The sequence below is a fragment of the Diplotaxodon limnothrissa genome, linkage group LG23 (assembly GCF_057381915.1).
Source record: "Diplotaxodon limnothrissa isolate DT_005_m linkage group LG23, D_limnothrissa_male_GT1.1, whole genome shotgun sequence".
NCBI classification, from domain to species: Eukaryota; Metazoa; Chordata; class Actinopteri; order Cichliformes; family Cichlidae; genus Diplotaxodon; species Diplotaxodon limnothrissa.
Window position 1 is genome coordinate 6,086,730 of NC_140617.1, and position 26,138 is coordinate 6,112,867.

The 26,138-nt window shown below is 40.5% G+C and overlaps 2 protein-coding genes across 3 annotated transcripts in view; both read left to right on the top strand.

Annotated features, from left to right (window-relative positions):
* Nucleotides 1-116: 116 nt before the first annotated feature.
* gpx4a (glutathione peroxidase 4a) lies at nt 117-5,116 on the top strand. Of its 2 annotated transcripts, none has more exons than XM_085348965.1 (7): nt 117-261; nt 2,626-2,720; nt 2,820-2,964; nt 3,528-3,679; nt 3,925-3,949; nt 4,151-4,210; nt 4,401-5,116. In XM_085348965.1, the coding sequence occupies exons 1-7, from the start codon at nt 169-171 to the stop codon at nt 4,431-4,433; spliced, it is 603 nt and encodes a 200-aa protein (XP_085205091.1). In that variant the 5' UTR covers nt 117-168; the 3' UTR covers nt 4,434-5,116. The 2 variants fall into 2 exon arrangements, with proteins under 2 accessions (XP_085205091.1, XP_085205092.1); XM_085348966.1 differs by lacking the exon at nt 117-261 and adding an exon at nt 2,332-2,436.
* A 1,314-nt stretch (nt 5,117-6,430) lies between these two features.
* The window catches only part of pip5k1ca (phosphatidylinositol-4-phosphate 5-kinase, type I, gamma a), a 48,381-nt gene continuing 28,673 nt past the window's right edge, over nt 6,431-26,138 (top strand). Inside the window, exon 1 of the mRNA XM_085347853.1 lies at nt 6,431-6,578. Coding sequence (XP_085203979.1) covers nt 6,446-6,578 — 133 coding nt within the window. The 5' untranslated portion in view covers nt 6,431-6,445. The remainder of the gene's footprint in view (nt 6,579-26,138) is intronic.

Below are 26,138 nucleotides of genomic sequence, written 5' to 3' on the forward strand. Positions count from 1 at the left end.
TAATAATAATAATAATAATAATAATAATAATAATAATAATAAAAGTAGTGTCCCTTCTCCCTCCTCTGGTCTCTGAGGCCACCGCCCTCCGCTGTTTCACAACACGCCGCAGGGCGGAGTCTGCAGCTGAGGTTCACGGTGGTAAATTTGTCCTCTTTTTAAAACAAAATGAGGCCATTTTATGTTATTTTAGCAACTGGGGCTGTAGCGAGCTCTGTGGCACTACTGGCGACGGTGTTGTACTTTGTATTAACCACAACGGTAACGTAAACCTCAACCATTTAATCTGCATGCTTTTGAGTGACGTCTGTGATTTCCACTGTGTGTAACACAATTTCATGTAACACGCTTTTTTTTTTTTTTTTACTGCTGTAATAATATCGTTAATCCATTTTTCACGTAAACAACGATGGCTGTTACCCAAGATGCTCTGCGTGTTTGTGGTGGGCTTTGATTAACACACGTGACACGGACGGACGCCCACAAAGTTCGCAAATCCTTCCCTCCCTCTGCTTTTTCCCGCACAGTTAAAGACATACCTTTCCACTGAATTTAGAGGGTGGAAAAAAAAATACATTATAAGTGCTGTTTTTGACACCGGATGTTTGTGCTCCCACTCTGGCTGCTGGTGTCAGCTGATAGGCTTATCATCAGGACAGACAGAGAGGCACTTCTGTATCGACACAACACCCGGCCATGTTTTTTATTGTAGCTGATGTTTTATGATTAAAGAATAAAAGTTTGCTTTCAGCATCAGTTTATATTAGTGGTGGAGAAAAAGTGGAGAAAGAACAGAGTTCATTTTCTTTTTATTATTATTATTACATTTTATTTGACTGCTATTATTTTCAGTGTAATTATGAGTTAGCTTCCACATTGGATTTGCTACTTTCAATTTAGTTTTCAAGAGTTTTGGTGTTTTACTCTTTATCAGGGCAACATTTAGAAAAGCTAAAAGAGGAATTACAATTCAAGGCTCAACACTTAATGAAACTTGTTTACTGAGGTCATGCAGACCTCCTGAGTTGTAATAAAGAAATATGCACCCAAGCCTCATCAGTCCAAACTGACAAAACTAAAACTTTATGACTACACACTATTTCTTAAATGAAACACTGTAGTTTAAATTTGATCAAGATCTGAATTTCCTGCACACTTGCCTGGACAAAATAATATTTACTACTGAAAATCACAGCAAAATGTTGCCTCATCTCTTATTTTGTGGCGCAATGTTCTGCTTAGCTCTTCCACTCCAGCTCTCAAAACATAATCACCAGTTTTGTAACAATTCTGCTCTTGTTGTCTGAGATTATGATTATTTGGTAGAATGTTTTTTTCCCAGCATAAAGTTTCAAGTTTGCTTATAAACTTTGTGGTGGGAAAAAGCAGGCTCTCATGTAATGACATAGTTAGCATTGTTGAATGGGTGCATTTAAACCATAATCTTGTCTAAGCCTAATGCAAATGTGAAAATATCAGAACAAAGAAAAGAAGTTTTTTTGCCAAACTCATTTCTTTTGAATGTTTTTGTCAAAGGTTTCTATGCTTAGCTCGCGTAGCCGTTTTGTAATGGCTCATGGACCATTGGACCCTTACAAAACAGGCAAGATAACTGTTTTCAACCCTTTTATTTCAAAATAGACACATTAGTTCTTTAATTGCTTTGGATTAACAGCACTGGCAATTATATTAAAAAAATATTGAGAGATTATTGATGCACAAAATAATTCTCCATAAAACTTGGTTTCTAATTTCACACTAGAATATAAAGAGATTGTGTAACAGTGACTCAAAGCAACCTGTGCTACACACGTAAACAGGCAAAACTCAGCAACTGTTATTCAATCGGGATAATCACTGTTACTGTTATTTTTTTTGTTGTAAAATGTATATTTTTGGTACTCTTTGCATACTGAGATAAAAAGCAGCAGTGATTGAAGCAGCTGGCTCTGATTCGTCTTCACATCTTCCATTCAAAATGTGAAAAAATGTAATAATCTTAAAGCTGATTGATGTGAATTCAAAATTTTAAAAAGTGTTTTTTCTCACTACAATAGAAAGAGAGAAATCCAGCCTTTTTAGGGTAATGTAGAAGTTTATATCTGCTGCAAATCACCAGTTTTTCACTCGGATACTAAACACAATGCATAATGAGCTTTGGTTTTTCTTCTGACCGTTGCTCTTTGCTCTACATGGACTAAGTTGTGAACTGTGGACTGCAGCACACATGCTTTTGTGATCAGGCTTTACTGAATCAGCAGCACAGAGGGAGGTACTGGACAATCACAGCCTATCAGTTTAGTTAATGATCACCTGGTTTTGCTTTACAAAGACAGAAGTTCAGCGGTGATACTTTTAGAGACCGAGGAGCTAAGTAGGGCAGCCATGCGCCTGATAGGGTGCACAGTCCTCCTCTCTGTCCTGCTGTCAGCTATGGTAAGAAACAACGGGATTAGGACTGAAACATTACTTTTGCGTTTGAGGGCTAACCTTTGCTTTTGCTCTCCTTAGATTTATGTTTATTTTCATTACATTTTCTTTTTAAAATTAATTCTTCACATCTGATAGGCTGTGGAGTTTTGGAAATAACACGGTGTTCTAACTACTTATTGTTTTTTTCCCCAGTCTACCCCATTAGAGGAATGGCAGAGGGCAACATCCATTTATAACTTTTCAGCAACGGATATTGATGGCAACGTGGTTTCCCTTGAAAAATACAGGTAAATTTCTCTGTCATTTTGTTAAAACCTCCTATTACAATTATAAACCTCTTATCACTAAACAAATGTGTGTGCACGTGTGTGTGTGTGTGTATTCAGGGGGAATGTTGTCATCATCACCAACGTAGCCTCTAAATGAGGTAAAACCCCAGTAAACTACTCTCAGTTTACTCAGTTGCACGCCAAGTACGCTGAGAGAGGTTTAAGCATCCTTGCCTTCCCTTCCAACCAGTTTGGGAACCAGGTATGTAAAACATTAGTTGTTTTTTTTATTGCAACATTTAATGAGATTTGTTTGTGTAAGTTATCAGTTATCCAGGTCATGGATAACTGGAGATCTGTAAAGACGTTTCACCTCTCACCCAAGAGGTTACTTCAGGTCTAAAAACAAATGGTGGAAAGTCTTGTTGTATTGTTAACAGATAGACAATAACTTTTTAAATGTTTTACAGAAAAAAACTGTATAAGTGAAATTTTAGCCAGTGTGAAACCTTTATAATTTTTGCATAAGATCTCCTGAAATGTTTTTTTAATATCTAAAACATTCATAATTTCATTAAGTGTGTAATCATGTGCATAAATTGTAGTTGCATAAACACCACAATGGATAATTTGGCATTTTTCTCACTACTAGTCCGAAAGATGGCTTGTTTTTGAAAGAAACTAGGCCACGTTTTAAGATTATGTCAAATTCAAGAAGCTGCTGTTTTAAGTTGACTATTTTGTTGCCATTATATATAATTTGTCATATGCAGGCCACTGAGAGCAGTTAGAGACTTTAATACTTTTAATACTATTTACTTTTAGGAGCCGGGCAATGAAACTCAAATCAGGCAGTTTGCAGACACGTTCCAGGCTCGGTTTGATATGTTCAGCAAGATCGAGGTGAATGGGCAAAACGCTCATCCTCTGTGGAAGTGGCTGAAGGAGCAGCCTAACGGGAAGGGCTTGTTTGGAAAGTAAGTTGTGAATGAATGAATCTGGGTCACAGTTATATGCTCAAAAAGTATCTTAAAAGCTTGTTTGGATCAGACATAATGCGTACAGTCATCTGTTTAAAATGTGTACAACTGAATTTGAACAATAATCAGTCATATCATTTAAATTACCGGTAGTTATTGATTAACAGCATTTTTTATTCCAATGCTGACTGAATGAGAGTGATTAGTGGTTTTCTAACACATTTTAATGTTTATTTCTGCAGTAGCATCAAGTGGAATTTCACTAAGGTACGTTTTATTACGGTTTATTTTTAAAACATTTTTATGTCAACAGGGCTAAAATATTATAAAATATAAAATACTGAATATTTGAAAAACAGTATAAAGTATAAAGGATAATTTTAGAGAGTATGGAACAATTAATGGAACAAGCTTTTATATGCAAAAAAAATGTGTTATAATTATTCATTTATTTTCTTTTGTGTTTAGTTTTTGATCAATAGAGAGGGTCAGGTGGTGAAGAGATATGGACCCTTGGATGATCCAAGTGTACGTACAAAATCTTTGGTTATTCTGTCAGATGTTCATTGCTCATGTGTCTGTGTGATTACTGCTCACCCCGTGATGAGCTCTGCTGTGCTTTCAGTAACAACAAGAGATGTTTGTAGTACGTGTAACTTTATCACCCCTGTGTATAGACATGCAACTGAAGTCCATGCAACTCTCGCTTTCCTTCCAGGTGGTGGAAAAGGATCTTCCCAAATACCTTTAAACCTCTAAGAGATGCCTGAAACCGTGCTTACTTACATCCACTTGATTTTGTGTTTCCAGTAGTCTTTTTTTCTCACATTTCTCTGCCTCTCCAAGCACCGGTGGATATAGTTTCAGTCCATCCCAGACCAGTGACGGTCTGTTCATCAACCTGCATCGCAGGCAGGGCAGACCTGATGTAAATGGCGTGCAAACCTGCTGGGAAGGCGACCGAGCTTATATTCATAGAGTTCTATGGAGAGAACGACGGGGAACCCATTAATAGAGCATCATTCAGCACCTTAATGTTGGGTATTGTTTTCATCATAAAATATACTAAGATTTGTTCCTGTTATATTTTTGTGTGTAACTTTTATTGTCTGTGATTAAAACAAAAGTGTTGGGGTTTTTATGGGGTTTTGAGGTGTTGGTACTGAGGAACAGATACATCTTGATCATTCATGTGCACAAGGATCTTTTCTTTTGTGTAACAGGAGCAATTAAAAAGGATTTCAGCTGAAAATGTATTCATTTCTGAGTCAGAAAGTCTTTAAGAAGTGAGCACTAGAGCTTGAAATTGTTCAACACAGTATTGTTCAGAAAGTGTGGACAGAGCAGTTTACCCTATAGGCTGTCCTAAAAATAACAATGATGACATATAGAACAAATAAAGAACTCGGAAAAAATTGAATCTTGGAAGTAGCCTGGATCATTAATTCCTTATATCGATGTTGGCGCTATTTGTAGGGGAGCAGGGGAAACAGGAACATTATTACATCACACAAAAAATATCATTACTATTTTTCTTTCTCTGTGTTTTTCTGATATTTTTAAAAATTATTTCTATATAACCTGATAATATCATTGTGATCTAATTCTGTGTAATAATAAGTGAAAATCTTACATCTTGACACAGTAAGTTCATCCTTGCAAAAACCTAAAAAATGTCACCCAGATTATATTTAAAAGACTGTTAACTTATTTATTTCTAAGCTTCTCTGAGACTCTTTATTATTAAGTATCGTCTTCTACTCACTGCAGCAGATAATCTGCTTCTCACCCTATTCCTAGCACCTTCCTCCTTCACTTCATCCAATGATTTTTTTCTGTGGTCTTCCTCTTTTCCTCTTTCATAGCAGCTTCATATTAAACATGCTTCATCCAACATATCCATTATCCGTCTTTTGCACATGCCCAAACCATCTCAGCCTTTCCTCTACAACTTTGTCTCTTACAGCTCAACCTGATATATCCTTCTGATGTGTTCATTATTAATCTTATAAATTCATACATTATAAATTTATTACTTCTACTCCTTGCAAAGGTACCCATTTGTCACTCCTACCACTCCTAGATCCACAAAGACACATTACCTTGTGACCTTCTCTCCATCAACACTCTCAAAGCAAATCTCACATCTGTATTGCTTTCACAAATCTTCATGGTATGGCTCATTATCTTTATCCCTGTGTAATTACTAAAACTGTACAAATCAACCCTGTTCTTGAAAATCTGCACCAGTACATTTGTTCTCCATTTCTCAGGCATTATCTGACTCTCTAAGATTTAAAACTCCTGGATGTTTCCATACGTCCACAAAGTATGTCATCTGGATAAGTAAATTAAATAAGTTAAACGTATAACAGAAACATACTGAGCCCCATCAAAAAAAAAAAAAAAAAAACAAGAGCCCTGAAATGTTATGCAACTGCTCAGTCAAATCTCCTTCTTGCAGTTCACTCAGAGTCCTGCAGAGGGAGTCACAGGGCCCATCAGTACAAAACCAGGCGGCAGCGGCTCAGCAGCAGCAGCAAGTGCAGTGCAGAGGAGCTGGAAGAAGCAGACTGTGGGCTGCTGTCGTGAGGAAACACTGCACAGATGAAGGGACCGTCGCGGATAGCTGTCGCATATTCCTCCGTTTGACTACTGTTACACATCAAACGACCCGATCCTCTTTCCCTCCACCGGGATCGCGCCGTCGCTGTGGGTCTTTCATTCGGAGGGGCTTGCCTGTTTTTTCCTCCGGGAGGCTGAATGGAAGCAGCAGCCGAGGGAGCGGTCGGGCTGTCGGAGGCCAGGGAAGGGAGCCCGCTGTCCGGGGCCGCAGCATCCGATGATGGGGACACGGTTGTGGGAGTTAGCTACGGGATGGACGCCGCAGACATGGGTATTTTTCCACATATCTCATAAGCCATTCTCATCGTCCCTCCATCCATTTTCCCTCGCGGCTTTACTGCTGCTACCGTAACCAGAAAGTCCCGACTCATCTCTGCTAGCAAGGAATTAATAAGCTAGGCTAGTGGCTAACTAAGCTGAATGGATGGGGCTCAGGTGAAGTTAAGTGCTGTACATACTGCATGCGTTACTGCAAACTGTGTAGGGTACATTTATACAAGTGCAACTATGAGCAGCCAGCACACGGACAAATACAAGTGTTGCATGGCTGATGATAAAGTTGTTAATATTTTTGGTTCATAAAAGCAGACAGGTGTGAAGTCAAGGTTTCTCATTACTTCACATGGCCAGCTTTGAGCACCTAAACATTAATTTGCTTATTTGTCACCATCTTGGCACTTACTGGAACCAGTAATTTATTAAGGAGAAGGAAGGTTGAGCAAACTGGAGCCACTACAGTTGACTAACAGGCTAGACACCAGTTAAAGGGTGTAAAAGCCTTGCAATAGTGCACCAGTGTCTGAGGAAGTCCCGATAATGCATGAATAGTATGAAGCAACTAAATGCAATCAGACCACCACTGATTTGGCCGTTTACACCCGTGGTGGTCCTGCAATGACACCTCAAAAAAAGGCCCATTGGTAGTAAGTTTATAGATATAATTAATATTTAATTATTATTAGATTTAAAATGTCCAGGGAACTATGTACATATCAGCTGATAGAATTTAAGCCTATGTGTATCAATAATAACACTTTTCTGGGGTCAGACATTTGAGCATAGAAATCTAAAGACACGTGACCTTCAAACCATCCAGAAATTTGCAAAATGTTGCATTCTGCAAATACAATATCCAGTTATATATGCTCTTATCAACAACCTTGTCTATGCTAAAATGTCAGCGCCCTGCCTTATATAGCACAGTATTATATTCAGAAAGAAATATATTATCTTTGTGACGTAAAGAACAATTTCCAGAGTCACCTCACTACAGCCAGGTTTCTCAGCCCCAGCTTTACTGTTGCACACTTGTGCCGTAGTGGTGTCATGGTGGAATTTTCCTGTGTGCACTCTAGCTGCAGTGAAAATCACACCAACAGCCCCCCTACAGTTGATCACTACAATACCCCCACAGCTGTGCGAAAAGGTTTGGTGGTGTAAGGACCCTTTTCAGAACGGGTGTATTAGAGCAGTTGCTACTTTCTTTACACCATTTGTGGTTGACTTTTAGGGGATTTGTTACACACGTATAAGTGAAAAGCAGGCGTTCTTAGATCTCTGTTTTGTCCAATATGTGTCCAACATATTGACATCCTAGAGTCACACCTTTATGAGTCATAATGGTGCCACTTATTATATAAATGAGGGTAAAGTGAACAAATATTAACTAGTTTGCAGTGAAGGAAGTGGCAGACAGTGGGGAGAGCTAAACAGAGTTAACAAACTCGCAAAAGTGAATAATAAAGGGACCACACAACATAGTTCGTCCTTTTTAATAGTGTTCATTCAAGCTGATGTTTTCTCTGCATGTTCAGGATTCATCATTTCCATTATAAAATCTTCTTTGCGACCATGTGAAGCTGCTTTTAGCTGTGTGTTCAGCCCTTGTGTCTAACAGCCACCAGTCATGTTGCATTCACTGGTCTTGCACACTGTACATCACAGTTCTGGGGGGGTTTTCTTTGGTTCTGACTTTGACAAGAGTTCAGCACCTCCACAGAGAATAGGCTTGTGAATCAAAGAGACTGTCTGCTGAGGGTTAGTAGTCGAGCTTAAATTTATCAGAGGAGGAAAATGGAATCCAGGTGCCCCCGACTGCAGATGGTGTGTGTTTCATTTACTCTGTTCTGCTCAGTTACTGGCTACTCGCATGCATTGGAAAGCATAAGGTTTACAAAGGCCTTGTGTGCATTAATAGTGTTTAGGAGATATTTAACAGAGCTCTGCCCTGCTGAATATTTCATAGTTGACAATTTGGCATTCACCTGTCTATGCTTTCTTGCGAGGAACTTCTTGACCTTTAAATAACCAGGAAAACGATATTATTGCTGACATACTGTAGGGCATATAGACTTGATCTCACTCCTTTTCGTTCCCCGTGTTGCTGCTTTTGTTTGCTTGCATAGGAATATCACCATCCGTGAGTAAGAGAGCGCAGGCGGGGTGGAGTGGATGGAGACGAGTGTCACGGATGATTTCTGACAGAAAAACAGCAAGAGTGAAAGGGAAGGTTTACAAGATGGTAGCGAGATCTGTTGTGATGTATGGTTTGGAGACGGTGGCGCTGAGAAAAAGACAGGAGGCCGAGCTAGAAGTGGCAGAGATGAAGACCAGAATGGACAGGATTAGAAATGAGTATGTCAGAGAGGCAGCTCGAGCTTGGCCATGGTGAAGAAGGACATGCAAAGGGATGGTGTAAAAGAGAAGGATGCTGGAGAAAGGTAGGACAGAAACACAGGAAAAGTGATTTTTCTGCTTTGAGCATGAATTAAATAAAAGGAAATCCCACATTTCCCAGAACACCTAAATTCTGTGCAGTGGTTCAGTAAGCACACCTAATCTGTCATTTGATAAATGGTTCTAAAATTATTAAGTGCAGCAGCAAAGCAAACAAATAGACCACTACTGCACGCTCACTCAGTGTTATTGGTCATCCCTCAGAGTCGAGGAGCCTCGCGTGTAAAAATGCGATTATTTCCCCCTCAGTTCTCTTGTTTTTATAGCATCGTGTATAATGTTAATCCATTTCTTGCTGTCTTGCAACCTAAGATTTAATGTGTGCACTGATACAAAGCGTCGCTGGCCAAAGCCCCGCAACAGGGAAGGGTAGGTGCTGATCGTACTTTGACTTCCTTGCAACATCTGACAAGTGAGTGGGTCTAAAAGCAAAAGTCCATTAAAGACGAGTCATGTGCAATAACAATTTCATATGACCCTCACAGCAGGGTGTTAGGTTTTTTTAGTGGATATTCACAGCAGAAACGATTCAGTTCGCATAAATAATGATTAATTGAAATGTCAGCTGTAAAGGTTCAGCTTGATTCTGATTGGCTCTTTATGGTGTTGGATGCTGATCAACGTGAGCTCTCTCGGTTTACGTCAGATCCTGCAAATGCGTAATTGCGGGTTGCTCTGCAATGTGTGAATACAGCGTTGTGTGGGAGTCACAGCTGGCTGTTAAATAGCTGTCTGAGCATTTATTCCCATTTAAAGCATCACGTCTTCTGGCCGTTGTAATTTGTCCCCGTAGTCTACTTTCAGCACAATGGCAGCATTCGTCTCACTTATCTTCTCCTCGCACTCGGCTTCATCCTCAGAGACAGTCTCCTCTCCTTCCTCGCTTCTCCAGAGTGAGCCACAGCTCATCTACCTCCTCTGTGATTCCCTCACCTCAGCTCAGCCACTCATTTGCCACTATCCATCAGTCCTCGCCCTTGTCTGTTTTTCTCTGTTCGCTTCAGGCACGGCCTGTCAGAACTGCTGACGGTAGCACAAAGGGTGGGTTACCTCCTGTGGAATTTACCATCCATCTGCTTCCCCTCTTATTCCTATGGCAAGGTCTCTCTCTTTCCCCCTTCTTCTTTATCCTTCTGAAGCTATGCAGGAAAGGATCAGTTTGTATCCCTGTAGCTCATTCGAGGAGCCTGTGTAGGGTTTTTGACCCTCTGCCAGGTTTTTTGATGTCATTATTTTACGCAGATGATGACGCAGTGGCTTCACTCAGTGGGGAAATAAGGCGAAGACCTACTGTTTTCAATTAAGCGAGTTACTGAGCCCATAATGCAGGCTATTATTATTTCATAAGCAGCACCTGGAGCATGAATGCAGTGAGACAGGAACACTGTCAAACTAATGCAAACCACCCACATAGAATTAGTAGCATTTATTTTCAGCCAAAAAAACCAAACAGCATTGGATGGTGTCTTCTCAGGGTTATATTCCTCCAGATTGGCAGCATGACCTGTACAGTTTGTACTACAGCTCACCCAGTAAATGTCTACCTAAGTCCCTGATAAGCGTTTTGAAGAAGTGATTAGGATTATTAATCAGTACTATTTGATTTCTTTGAGGCTGTTATTCATCTGCTTTATTGTAGGGTCTTTACCCTACAGTGTACAGCACCTTGAGGTAACTGTTGTTGTGATTTGGCACTATATAAATAAAGTTGAATTGAATTTAATCTATATCCATTTAAGCATTCAATTTCCTTTTTTTCACCAAAAACTCTTAAATATCAGAGTAAACCTGTCTGAGAGTAGTACGAACTGACCAGTTTATTAACCAGTTTGTCAAAAAATAGAATTTGTCTGCAATCATTTTAATAAATCTAAATATAATTTATTTTTAGGGCATATTTTTCTGCAATTGGATCTTCTTTTAGCAATTGATGAAAAGAAAGAAAGGGGAATATAGCAATGTTGACTTGTTAAGCCAGAAGCCACTTCCATCTGTATAATTAAAGCAAATGCAAATGTTAACAGTTGTAACTTCTTATAAGATAAGATAGCCTTCATTGGTCAAGGTCTGGCTGTGTGGCAGGCAGGATGAGGACCCAAGTGCAGGAGACAAAACTTGAGCAGCTTTATTGCTGAGAACTACAAACTAAAATACAAAACACTAAACTCTCGGCCTGTTAGAGCTTGAACCTGGTAGTAGAGAGCAATACATGGAGCACGAAGAAGAGGGGTGAGGATAATGAGAGGGCACACCTGGGAAACACTCCTGGGCATGCTCTAACTCAGCTCTAACCCAACCTTTTTGGCGCCACGGACTGGTTTATGCCCGACAATATTTTCACGGACCGGCCTTTAAGGTGTCGCGGATAAATACAACAAAATAAAACTAGTACCGGTACCGAAAAAAAAGAACATTTATTCATAACACACGTGAAAAGACCCAGGAAAACCGAGTTAACGATAAAAACGATAACAAAATAACGCTGAAAACCGATAAAAACCCTGAAAACCATACATTTCACACCTGAGCCTCAACTCTTGCAGCCCGGTGCCAAACGACTCACGGACCGGTACCGGTCCGAGGCCCGGGGATTGGGGACCGCTGCTCTAACTGACAAGACAGGGGAAGCAAAACTGATGCAAAGTACATGAGACAGGGACTATCAAAATAAAACAGAAAACACACTGAGATGGGAGTAGACAAGACAGAGCTCAGGAAGAAGGAGAGACAAAGACAGAGGAGGGATAAACAGAGACTGGGGAAACAAGATAAATAAACACAATACAGAGGACAAGAATGACTCTCACAGGAGACACAGGAATGAGGCAAAGACACAAAAGGAACCTTACAACAACAAACAAGAATCCATGAACCAGAAATAAAGAAACTCAGAGACACAAAAAAGAACTAAACTCAGGATTGTACTGTACAAACCTAAAATTCAAATCATCTCTTACAGCAAAGGAAACAATCATAAATCCATAACAAAACCCAAAACGCTGGGTGAAAAGCCTGCACCATGATAGCATTAGTCTCAGTGGGGAAATCCACATTGCGAACAGCAGCAGAGAAGACAGGACAGGAATATAAAAATTGAAGAAAATACATACACCACACAAAGTGGAAGAAATATTCTATTCTGAATTTTAAAAATTCTGCTAAATCTTTAAGTTATTCGCTATCTGAGTCTGCTGAAAGTGCCTGAGCCTGACAAAGTGGAAGACCAAGATGCTGCAGGGTTTATTCAAGTTTAATAGGGCCTGAGCCATGAGAAAATATATTCATTCATTAAACAGTGTGGGCCTAGTTGGCAAGTTCAGTCTGACCCTGGTATAAGCATTACTCCCAGCTCGTGTGATGGTGAATTTGCTTTGGGCCCCAAGAGAAGAGATAAAATAACCAAGGCTGCTTTTTCCAGTCTCTATCAGCCACAGCACAGATCGTTTCTTAGCACTCTTGAGTTACTTCTCCGATTGGTCAGATTAGTCTCTCTGGGCAAAAGACTTGCTATGCTTTTCTATCCTGGTTTCTGATGACTTCTTTACCTATTTTAATCATGTACATATTTATTAGGAAGATACTGATGTGGAAACAGCTCACTTGTCAGCATATGGTCACTGTCACTTAACTTTTCCTAGTTCATTTAAGGAGCATTGTGCAAGTAAATAAGAGAAAATGGGATTGTTTGATTAGCTGGGATTTTGCAACACATCTTGTGCAGAAACTGTTCTCTCTCAGAAAGTTTTGTTTAGATTTGTTCTGCTATGTTGAAAAAGGTGAAGCGAGTTTGTGGTGGAACAATGTAGGAACACAACAGGTTGTATATTGACTTGACCTCTCGGGACGACGGCCAGTATTTCCAGGCTTCAGTAGATTTCATGTTTATAGAGGCTCCATTGTTTAGTGGTTAACATGTAAAAGATGCCTGGTTTAAGATTCTGAGGAGACACAAATCCTTGGGTGGTTTGGTCTGGTGTAACAATCTGTGTGAAATTACTTGGAACATCCCTATTGTCCATAGTATTGCTTTAACTTTGGAATATTTAATTTAATTTTGTTTTGCTAATTAGGGCTGTGCGATATGACCAAAATCTCATATCCCGATATAAGAATTCTATCGTCCGATAACGATATAAATCACAAAAATGTAACATTTTCTGTAAATTCTGTGAATCTCGGGCAGCTCGTCTTGCGGGAAGTGTTTCCAGCTGCGCGTCATGTTGCTGGAGTCGAGTGTTTTAACCGATGCATGAAACTATACATTTTTAGACATAAGTTGTAAAGGCCGCCGTTTTCTTTGTGAGTATTTATTACACGGCGTGCTGCGGGGAAAAGCCTGTTCTAACGTTTGAGTCTAAGGTTTATTTTTTAGCACCTGGCGGCTCTTTTTAAATTCTCATCCGTAAATAATCTGCTCTTTCACGTGATTCAGTTTATTTTGAAAAGTCTCAACAGGATCTTGAACTTTATTGTGAAAGGTTTATGTGGAACATAAACAAACGGACACGCGATGCTGTTACAGTGGTTGTTGCTAATAAAAACAGGCGCTTGTCCGTCCGTAGTGTGGTTATATAAAATATAAGAGAAAGAGAGAACTTTAAGAAATTAATATAGCCACTACAGTGACCATCAAAACGATGAAAAAATATTGCCGTAAACAGTTTATTTTGCGACACCACGAAACAAAGGATAGCGTAAAATGAAACGATAGACGTTTTTATATCGTCATCCGATATATATCGTTATATCGAACAGCCCTAATGCTAATTTTCTATAGAGTTTACACTTTCTGTTTTTCATATTTATATTTTAAGCGAGCGTCAAATACTCAAATTCATTGACTGTGGTGACCCCTTTCCAATAACAGAGCAGACAAAAGAAGAAGCCTTTATTTTGTTTTGTTTTTTTGTTCTGCCGGAGGTTTCTTCCTGTTAAAGGGGAGTTTTTCCTTCCCACTGTCGCCAAAGTGCTTGTTCATAGGGGTTCATATGATTGTTGGGTTTTTCTCTGTATTTATTGTAGGGTCTACCTTACAATCTAAAGCACCTTGAGGCAACTGTTGTTGTGTTTTGGCATTGTATAAATAAAACTGAATTGAATTGAATTATGAGATTGTTGATCTGAGTATAGGTTTAGCCATAAATCAACAGGATTTCCATTAATCTGTTAAGTCTAATGGGCAGCCTGGCCTAAGATTACCCCTGTAAACTGTTTATCTGACATATCCTGTTAGACAACAGCTATTAGTTTTACACATATAAAGAGAACCCAAAAGCACTATGACGAAGTTTCAAAATTATGAAAGAACCAGGCAGATATTATAACTTAATATCTTTTTAGTTGGCTACTTACAAATCACAATAGGCTAAATAATTTCTTAATTATTAAATATAAACAGCATTAATCATGCTTTTTATGAGTATAGACTGTGAAATAACACCAGTTTGTCTCTGTCTCGTCACTTGCTGCGTATGCAGAGATGCACTTAGGCCAACACAGCTCCACTCTTTACTCTGTGCTTCACAGTTAGCATTAAAGATTAAGATACTTGATTTGCTGTTGTAGAGGTATACAATGAAATTTTGCTTGGTGAGTCTATCGACCAACAGCAAGGGATGAAAGCAGCTTTTTTTTTTTAAAAAGACATAAAAATTGTACAAACAAAACAACTATAGAAAAAGCATTAAAAAGAAAAATATACAGCACACAAACAACAAGTAAGGTGTAAAGTGACTTTCTGTTTATTTACCTCAGTGCAAAGATTATGCAATATTGTGTATTTGCACAGATATTAAATCAGACCCAGTAATTATTATTATTATTATTATTATTGCAAACTGCATTAATCAAATGCAGCCATAACAAAGCATTCTTCACTCCTGCAGATTTTCTCCACAGGTGTTTTTCTCTTTTTTCCATGTTTTGACGTTCTGTGGGTAACCCTGAGAAAAAGACTCATTATCTGTACTGTTTTGTGCTACATTGGTAGCTAAGGAATGTGTTGTCTACCACATTGTAAATTATAAACGCTGTAGCCTGTGAGTACTTTATAAGCATTCATCTGCATGTCCAATAGTGGCAAAAAAGGCTTTAAAACCACACGTGGTGCAGGGCTAAAAACATGACTTGGTGTTGATAAAATGGTAAATGATAGCACATGACAAGTGTATATATGACGCTGAAACACATACCAGTGCTGCTATGCCCCCTGCACTCTGTTTTTTCATGTAGGTGGCCATTTGTAGGGGTAGTGTGTGTGTGTGGTGCAAGATTGCCAGTAAGGATATCTTGCAATGCACCAGAGCATATAGATGAAAGACTGAAGTACATGGGAAATATGCAGAAATGGGATTATAGGCAAAATGTCTTTTTTTTTTTTTTTTTTTTTTTGCTGTCTTGTGAGAAATTTGCTCAACAGTTCCTTAATCGTAACATAATCTAATACAAATATGTGACTAGTAGCTGTGCAGGAAAAACAGCTTCCCCACATCTTTTTATATTGTAAGACTCACGGTGTCACATTACTAAATACAGCAATAGTTTGATCTGAGGGCTGTTTTTCTTTTCGTCTCTGCACCTAACCAAGATGAGGCATAAAATAACAGGTCTCTGTAGATTATTTATTGCATGTGTGACAATACCGACTGAGACATTGTTGTGCAGCTCTGTTAGAGGAGATTACCTTCTACTGAGTCACCGCTGCCTGCAAAGATGCTGCTCTCAGCAACAACACAGCAGCACACAGTAGTCAGACTGATCACCTCCGTGTTTATTCCGACTATCTTTCCTCTCCTCTCCTCTCCTCTCCTCTCGAGTCCATAAAAGGACTTCTTTCTCTTGGCTGACAGCTTTCATTGCATTTTGAGGATCAGCAAGGATCACTAAGCTCAGTTCTGATCTGGCAGCTCAGTAATGAAAAACAGACTGAAATTACATAAGAGTTTGAGCACTTGAGTGTGTCATTTTGCCAGCAGGACTTAGCTGTTTTTAGCTTTGCCCAAGAACAGAGTTCTGCAACTCAACCCTGTCTGTTTTTGCAGGAAAGCGAGACCTCCCTGTGGGAGCGTAGGACATGGCCACTCTCGACGTGTAAATCCAATGATATTAAAACAGTTAAACCATTCTCACTTGAAGGCATACAGAAATGCATGGTAACTGATCCTCTCCACATTGAAATAGTAGTTATTAAAACTTCTCATTTGTGTTTGCATTGACTCCGTCTGCATATTGGCTTGTGCACTGTGAGCGGGTGTCACATTCCCACAGACACACAGGTAGGCGTCTGAATAGCTGACTGTCAGGAGCTGTTGTTTAATTGACTTTTCATGCTGTATGAAGTGTGTGTCCTTGGGATGTGTTTAAAACCTGCCTGCTATCACTAGACTTGGCCCAGCTTTAATAAAAGCAGCTCTCCCTGCATCCCCTCACCTCTGATTTCCATTTCAAAGTCCACTGAGCTTTCACGCTTCTCTGAGGAAAAATTACACTTTCATGCCCACCTGTTCCATTAGTCCAGTCTACAGTTTGAAATTAAGATGCAACTGGTGAAATTTAGAATGGAGTCATTAGCTGATATAACTGCCCAGCCGTCATTTCAGCCACTTTTCACTCTTGTTTTGAACATAAAAGACATCGGTATGGACGCAAATGATGGCAGACAGGTCTTGTAGTGAAGAGTGCATCTCTGATGATATCTGAGACATATGTAATCATTTATCTAATGTAAAATCAGTCTTACAGTAATCATTGAGCATCAGTTTTAACAGTTGGCCCGATACAAATGGATCCAGTAACCCAGAAAAACAGACAGATGGGTTCCTGCTCCCACCTGTCCCTGCATTAGTACCATCTTATCCTGATAATCCTGACAGTTAGCCTTACGGCCTGGGGAGAATGGTATTGGGATTAGGGATAGTGAAGTAATCATGACCATGACTTGGCTGGCTTTTTCTTTGGGATGTTGTCTGTCTGCAACACCAACAATACCTCCGACTTGCTCTGGTCAGTCGTGTCTGTACGAAGTGATCACGCTGCAACAGTAAAGAAAAGTCCGGAGCAGCAAATATTCCATTTCCAAAAGGGTTGGGATGCTGTGTGAAGTGTAAAAACAAACAAACAAACATTTGAACCAGAACCTCAATTTTCCTGATAGTGCAAATAACTGCCACATTTTAAATAATCAACAATAAAAGTCTGTGATTTTCCTGTTCAATAACTACTTAATTAATCCATTAGCTGCCTAAGCTATTTTTGCCAGGAGTTTGGAGAACTTTCTCATAAAGGTTCCATAAGTAAATATTTAGTTTTTATATCTGTGTGTATTTATCTGTCTATTGCTCATCATCCAGCTCCAGGCTATGTGCCTCAAAGGATCTGTTTTTGAGCCAGCTGCGGGCAGGAAGCGTTTCATTAAGCCTACTTGCTTGCTATTGATCATAATGGATGACTTGGCATAGTAAAAAGCTGTCCTCTCCTTTCGTGTTCTCACTGTATTTCACAAAGTGGATGATGTGTGCTGACAACAGAGGACATAGAGACTTTCCCCTTGTGTGTGCTCCCCATTGTTCAGTAAATCTAAGGAATCCTGAGGGAAAATACTTTGCAAAGAGAACATTGTGGATGTGTGCTGGCATCATAGTTCTATGTTAAATCACAGTAACATGTTTAGTAGGGGTGCAACGATAGACAAAATTCACGGTAGGGCTGGGCGATATTACCCAAAATTCATATCTCGATATTTTTTAGCTGGATGGCGATATAAGATATATATCTCGATTTTTTTTTTTAAAGCCATAAGTTAAGAACAAAAAGAGAGTTCTTAGTCACACTGTGTCCCAGATGTCAAATGGGCATTTTCTTTACATACAGCGTAGATGTAGAAATTACTCAAAAATAAATTATCAGCATTTATTAAATAATCATGGTCCATAAATAAAAGAAAACAATGTTGTTTTTGTGCATAACGAAAAGCTCACAATTGTGCAGTCAAAATGTAAACTAATAGACCCTGAGCGTAATAACAAAGAGACAGATTTCACAGCTGCACCACGTCTCTGAACAGGTGCCATGTGTGGTCCTTATACACACACAGTACGGTAATATTACGTTGAAGCACAGTACGTATCACTCCGCGAGGCGGCTCCATCAAGCAGTGCAGCTCCGTAGCTTAGCAAAGTCATATTAAAACATTTTTTGACAGATTGCTGAGCGCTGTGTACCACATAAAATCGGTTCGCGGTCAGTAAGCACAACCAGAATTCATACATAAGGCGCACTGTCGATTTTTGAGAAAATGAAAGGATTTTAGGCCGTGCAGCCCCTCCTGGCTGCATGTCGTTAGCGCGGTTAGCTCGTTAGCGCGGTTAGCTCGCTAACACGTTGACACCGTCCAGCCCAACGTTGCGTAGAGACATAAGTGGACGAAAGAGAGGGAAACCTGCGGCTCCACAAGTATAATTATAACGTAACATAGACTATATCGATATAAACGATATTGTCACATCTTATATCTCATATGAAAATATATCGATATTTTTAAAAAACTCGATATATCGCCCAGCCCTAATTCACGGTTCGGTTCGGTTCGATACTTTGGTGTCATGGTCATTTTTCAATACAAAAAATGTTCATGCTGTTTTAATTTGTCATTTATTAAAATTATAAATATATATTTTAACTCAAAAGTACAGTTTTTAAATGTAATGTTGCAGAAACAACAAAATAATTTTAAAAAAAAATCTATCTGATCGAGAAATCACTCTAAATCTCGTTAAAATGACATTAACTCCATAACGCGGCAAATCTCCGTTAACGAGTTACCGCGGATTGCCCCGTGTGTGGGGCAGGACGGCGTCAACACTTTAATGAGCTAACTGCGCTAACGCAGTAGTTCCCACCCATGTAATTGAGCATTGCGTGGCACATCCGACATACTGTTTTACTTTAGTCCATGACGCGCTTACCTTCAGGATCATACTTCACATGAAGACCAAAATAGTTCCAAAGGCCAAATCTGAATGAGGGTGGGGGAGGTTCAATTTGCCATGTTGCAACGAGCTTAGCTTCTGTCTTGCTAGCTTGTGCTGCGCTCAGTGGATCTGCGCTTGACAGTGCAGCCTGGGCGGAGTAGTCGAGCGCAGATCCACTGAGCTCTCAACACCGACAGCATCGTCAGAAGAAAAGTTGATCAAATAAATAAAAAAAATTGTATTGTTCGATGCATATGCGTACCGAACTGAAAGCACTGTATCGAACGGTTCAATATCAATACGAGTATCGTTGCACCCCTAATGTTTAGAGATTGTTTAAACCGTATTTCCTGCTGAAGTTTGTAAGCAGGGTGTATTTGTCTCCCTATGCCAGCCTCTCTCTGTGTGTGTTTACATGCAGAAGCAGTGAGGATAAGCTGTAAGGCTATTATTCTGCCAGGGTGCCATAATTGCAAAGAACATTTAAAGCCTCTTTGCGTAGCTTAGCATTAGGAAGTTGATGACTCCCTAATTATAAATAACACTATAAATAACACCATAAAAAGTAGCTGATTAATAAAGAAAAGGCAACTGAAAGGAAATATTGACAATGTATGTTACCAGGCTTGTCTTAGATAGATAAGCACGCTGGAGTGCTGTGACAGAAACCAGCTTGTCAATGCTTTTAATCACTGTCTCTGCCACTAGCACTGGTTTCTTTGATCTGAGTCACATTAGGGCTGGAAATGTGGGTGCTAATGTGGAGAGTAAATAAAAATATGATTACAAATGAATGGGTCTATTCAAAACAAGTTAATTGACTCCAGAGATCCTGTTTTTCAGACAGGATCATGCCTGCTGTTCGTCCTCCTTTTAGTTTTAGTATTATATTTAATAAAGCCACTACATTTAAACCACCTGCCGAATTTTGCATAGGTCCCCTTCATGCTGCCAGAACAGCCCTGACCCGTGATTGCGTGAACTCCACATGACCACTGATGATGTCCTGTGGTAAGATGAAAATGGTGCTCAGAAATTAGGAGATCATCACATGTATCTGCTAAGTAAAGAGCGTCATTTAAAAAATCATCAAACGACACATAACACTAATGTACATCAGTAAACTATCACTAAGTTGTTATTACTGTTTCCTGCGCTTCATTCTGGACCAAAACCAGATGGAGGAGCGAGGACTACACAAGCTGGCTGGTGTGGTCATGGAAAAGTACACAGCCTGATGGATACTGAGCTCAAGGGCTCAAGGTTAGAAAGGCTTGATAACAAAGATTTCGGATCAGTTTTCCCTGTCTCAGTCTAAAGAGAAGTCGCAGTTGCAGTATTGGTTTTTTTTGTGGAGTCAAGTTTATATTAACCATCTTCTTAACAAAAAACAAGGAGAACCTGAGGGTATTCTGTCTTTCTGAACATCTGCACCATTCAGGACCTCGCCACCATTAGAGATAATATTACATTATATCATCCAGCGTTGTTCATTGGCTCTACTTTATGCTGCTGAGTACAGACTAGGCTGCTGTGTTGAATTTTTTCTGCATTTAAATACTGACAGAATGATGGATTTCTGCTTTCTGTGGGTCAGGCGCACTTTGACACGACTATCAAAAGCTGCTTTGTTGTGGCATGAAAAATTAACACCCAATCAATTGCTGGACCACCATCAGTGAGTCTCTGCCAAGATAATAACCAATCATCTCAGAGAAGCCGCTTACTTAGCTCATCCTCAGGGAGAACCAATATTGATCCTGGGCCAGACATTGCCGTCAGTAAGATACAAGGCTGTCTACAGTGTGTGTGATGTGAAGAATTACGCAAACACGCGAGTTGTTTCGTCTTTGTTAGTCATTTTGTTGTTTAGATTCACTAAAGAAGAATCTACTACATAAAGTAGTTCTGAGGATTTTCAACCCATCAGCAGGGAGAGTATCTGCTTCTTTGTGAAAGGAGAAGGGGACCTTCAGCAGGGCCCTGGTGTGAATACCTCTGGCCAAACAATCAGAAACAGACATCATGAGGGTGGCCTGAGAGCAAAATGTCCTCGATTGGGCCCTGTGTTCACCATGTAGCCTGATTGGCAGTTGCCATAGAATACCACAATTGGTAGGTCCACCACTAATGCCCTGTTCTGGGAGATCCCCCAGGACCCCATTCATGCCCTGATATTATAAGGGATGCATACAAACACATGGGGGCCATACAAACTACAGAGTACCATTTTTAATTACTTCAGTAAAATTTCTGAAAAATGGACCGGCCTGCTGGTGATACGAGAGGGGAGCGGGAGATCGACAGACGGATTGGTGCAGCGGCTGCAGTGATGCGGACGCTGTACCGGTCTGTTGTGGTGAAAAGAGAGCTGAGTGTAAAAGCAAAGCTCTCAATTTACCGGTCGATCTACGCCCCTACCCTCACCTATGGTCACGAGCTATGGGTAGTGACATACATGTGGCGGAAATGGGCTTCCTCCATTGGTGGCTGGCCTCTCCCCTAGAGATTGGGTGAGAAGTTCGGCCATTCGGGAGGGGCTCAGAGTAGAGCCGCTGCTCCTCCACATTGAAAGGAGCCAGCTGAGGTGGTTTGGGCATCTGACAAGGATGCCTCCTAGGCGCCTCCTGCGCGAGGTTTTCCAGGCATGTCCCACCAGGAGGAGGCCCCGGGGCAGACCCAGGACACGCTGGAGAGATTATATCTCTCGGCTGGCCTGGGAATGCCTTGGTGTTCCCCCGGATAAGCTTGAGGAGGTGGCTGGGGAGAGGGAGGTCTGGGCTTCTCTGCTTGGGCTGCTGCCCCCATGACCCGGCCCCGGATAAGCGGAAGAAAATGGATGGATGGATGGATGGATGGACCAGCCTGCTTTTTTCACTTTTATTTTCAAGGTGTTTTTAAATTCATCAGTAATTTGATAACTTTGATTTAATTCAGACAATGTGGGATCTTTCGCTCTTAACACATTATCCAGTTCATGCCAGTATAGATTTCCAGCGTTTCCAGTATTTGCTGTTGGAAGTGGTTTTGCTTCCTGACTTTTAATTGTTTTGCCCCTTTTTAATGCTACAAACATGTTTATTACATTGCCGAAAGTGGGCATTTTAACCTAAGAATCTATGAGGATTGAGTCAAAATCAGTGTCAAGTGGCCACTGCGGGGAACTGCAGTTTATGGCACCTCTTGCTTCATTTTTCAGCCCTGGAGGTTGGCACTTGGTTTTATTTAGCTTATCTTTTCTTTTTTTTGTCACCCTGTTTGCACGTGTATGTGTTTGCATTATATCATATACTGCTGTGTGGCTGCACCAATGCCCTATTTAACAGCAGGATGAGAGGACATGTGGAAAGCAGCATCTGTCTGTTGATTCCAGGCACACGTGAGTTAGTCATAAAAATGCCGGCTGACCTCAATAGGGGCACCATGGAAACAAGAAGGAGAAAAAGTGTGTGTGTGTGTGTGTGTGTGTGTGTGTGTGTGTGTGTGTGTGTGTGTGTGTGTGTGTGTGTGTGTGTGTGTTGTTCAGGTCCACGTCATAGAAAGCAAAGCGTGATTGTACCAGCTCAGTGTCAAAGATGTTGGATTAACCTGAAAGATTTCAATAAATATGGGAATATTTCTAATGAGTCATTTATGCAGAGATCAAGAAAAATAGAATATCCTGTTTGGATCTTAGCAATCCGTGTTCCCCCCCCCAGAGAAGTGTTTCAATTTGCAGTATCCTGCACATTATAAAGCAAGTTTGGACAAGAGTAAATTTTATGTGTGTATTGGTATGTCTCAGGTTATTTTATCTCTTAGTATTGTAGACTTTTGTGGGGTTTTGAAGATTTTATCACACCTATTTTACATTATGGGAGTCGTGGAAACCCCAGTTCATACATTTCTGGAAAAGCATCCATTATCCAGCAGGGTTATTTCCTGCTGTTTGCTAACATGCTTTCCTGCATATTGATAGACATTGGATTGCTTTGATTCATCATTAGGCATAATTATCTAAGCTCTGTTGAGCAAATGCACAGGGTTTAATCTATAGTTTAGCAGAGATATGCGTGGATGGTCTTTCAGGAATTGGAAAACAACCAACTAGTAAAATATGAACATAATCATATAAGCGCAGGGGTTTTCAGAATGATGTACAGTCTGTCTCATTTCACCTCGCGTGAATATTAGCAGCCAGTAATGGACGACTCTCTTCAGGGTTATGAGAAGAAGCCATAAACCAACAAATCGCCATTTAGATAGGAAACAGATTCAGCTAGGAGCTGTTTACTTGGAAGGGTCTATTTGTTGTTCCATCCCCTGAAGAACTCTACAGCTGCCATATAATGGTGGAGTGAGAACAATTTTTCAGTATCTCCTCGTTCTGCAGCTTCGCAACACTGAACAAGAAGGGTAAATATGTTAAAGGTAAATGCAGAGATACCACAGACATGTTATTAAATAAGACTCCTGTATTCATGGTCAAGGCATATAAATATACTATTGTTTTCACATTTTTTGTAGGTACATAAGCTTATTACTCTGTTTTTTCTTTATTGACTTTAACATGCTCTTATCAGCTTCCTGCTTGTGTGTTTATATGTGGCAGGAATTACATGAACAGCTGCAAGGCATTGTGATTTCAAGTCTTGCACTTCACGCACACACCCCACTTCACACCACTGCCAAGGCTGAAAAATTCATCATGCATCAACGGACTTCCTGCATTCAGAAAATATCCTTGGATTGTGATGTTTTCTTGAGGACATTCATTTCTCTTAACTTATATTTGTGAACATATGATCCGACTCTAAGGGGTAATCACTGTTTAGTTAGGCCTGACCCAACCTCTGGTAACATTTTAATCCAAATGTATGTTGGACTTTTTAAGTAACCGTGCTAATAAACAAACAGGCAGGCAGGCAATCTGAATCCATCAAATAACCTCCCCGTTGGAGTTAATTACGTGCTTGTAATCATAATATACAGTGATTGCATTTGAGGCTGACAGAAGCATTAGTTTAAAGGCTGAAATTTTTAATATAGTTTTGGCTCCTGTGTAATATTTCCTCTTCCCTAACCTATGTCCTTCTTTCCATAATTTAAAGTAATTTAATAATGGCTCGTCTGGGTTTACTTAATGTTGGCAAAGACCTGGAGGATGGATGGATTCTTTGAGTGAATACAACAAGTTACATTTAGACTTAGATTAAAAAAAGCCTTGTAAGTATCTTACACTCAGACTGCTGCTTAATGCAATGCCTGTGCAGACTACCGATATCTTACAGGAGCTTGTCAGAAGGCAGCCATCCAGCTGCAGTGTATGGACCCAATGTGTGGTCTGCTGTTACTTTGACTCACACACCTAATCTTGTGTATTCCCAGTCACTGCACAATCCCACATACCTTTGCGCGCATACACATTCTTGGGGCTGTCTTGACAGGTGCAGGCATGTGGAAAGGAAGAGATGTAGCCACAGTTAGTTAGATTCCTTTGCATACAAACACATGCAACACATTTGGAGCAGACACTGTGAAGTGACTGGAGAGATGTGGAAGAAGCACAAAAATCCAGCCAACCGCATGCATGTGCACACAGGCAAAATGAATAGTAAGCACACTGAAAGCAGCTGTGTCTTTCTGCACTGCAAACATTCCTCCATTGGCTTTTCTTTGTTTTACCCATATTTTTATTACTGGTTGTTCCACCTTGCAGGAAGCTGTCGTAGCACGCTTGTTTGTGCATCCCAGTGTGAATATGTGTGTGGAAGAGGGAGCAAGTAAGAGAGACGGAGCAGGAGGAGGGGTGGAAAACCGGCTACTGTGAGGCTCAGTCACATGGGCATGCACGAGAGGCAGGCAGGCAGACTAAGAGAGGCTGGCTATCATTTGAGCTGCAAGCACCAAGTCAAGCTGTGAGGTTGCTCTCCCACTCCTGTACAACCCTGGCTTATAGGTATTAGCTGTTAGTGTCTCAGCTGGCGAGAGACAGTGAATCATAGTGTGCTGGTTAGAAGAGGAAGTCTCTGCAGAGTCCAGGCTGAAAGTCATGTTCAGTTCTCATTTAGCCTGTTGTGAATTGTTCACAGTAATGCGCACTCTGAAAATTGCTTCCTCGGGAGGAGCAGAGCCAACCCATTTTAAACCATCAAAAGCTTGTGCACATTCAGACGCTGGGATCTGGTAACATTTGCTGCATGAAAAACAAAATGAGCTTCCCTTTTACATTTCCTTCCACCACCTGAGATGTTTTCACACTTGCACTGCAGCTTTTCCAGACATTGTCCATTAATTGTGCCGAATAAAGCAAACACAGTTGCTTCTGGACAACAGTAGAAAGTGATCCCAAGGTAATTCTCCTGAAATTGTTTGCAGCTCAACCCAACTTGTACTTGATGGTTGATTCTGTGTCACCTTTTACAAGAAGGTACACCCTCTTTCAGTTCTAAGCTTTTATGTATCAGGACATAATGAAAATCATGTGGTTGACTATTTTACCAGAAAAAAGTGCAGAAGCGGTGCATGAAAAATTAAACGTAATCACCTTTAGCAGCAGTAATCTGAAATAATTGTTACCTGTATGACTTTATCAGCCGTTCACATCATTTTGAATCTTCTTTAAAGCGTTGCTTCCGTTCATTAAACCAGAGCATTTCAATCTTGCTGATGTATAGATCATTGCAGCACCTTGATTCATTTCTTTTTCTAACTCTAGAGCGCAGGTGTTGACTCCAGGCCTCGAGGGCCGGTGTCCTGCAGGTTTTAGATTTGCCCTTGATCCAACACAGCTAATACAATACACAGTTGGGGCGATCGTGGCTCAAGAGTTGGGAGTTCGCCTTGTAATCGGAAGGTTGCCGGTTTGAGCCCCAGCTTGGATAGTCTCGGTCGTTGTGTCCTTGGGCAAGACACTTCACCCGCTGCCTACTGGTGGTGGTCAGAGGGCCCGGTGGCGCCAGTGTCCGGCAGCCTCGCCTCTGTCAGTGCGCCCCAGGGTGGCTGTGGCTACAATGTAGCTTGCCATCACCAGTGTGTGATTGGGTGGATGACTGGATGTGTAAAGCGCTTTGGGGTCCTTAGGGACTAGTAAAGCGCTATAAAATACAGGCCATTTACCATTTTACAAATTGCTAAATGACCTCCTG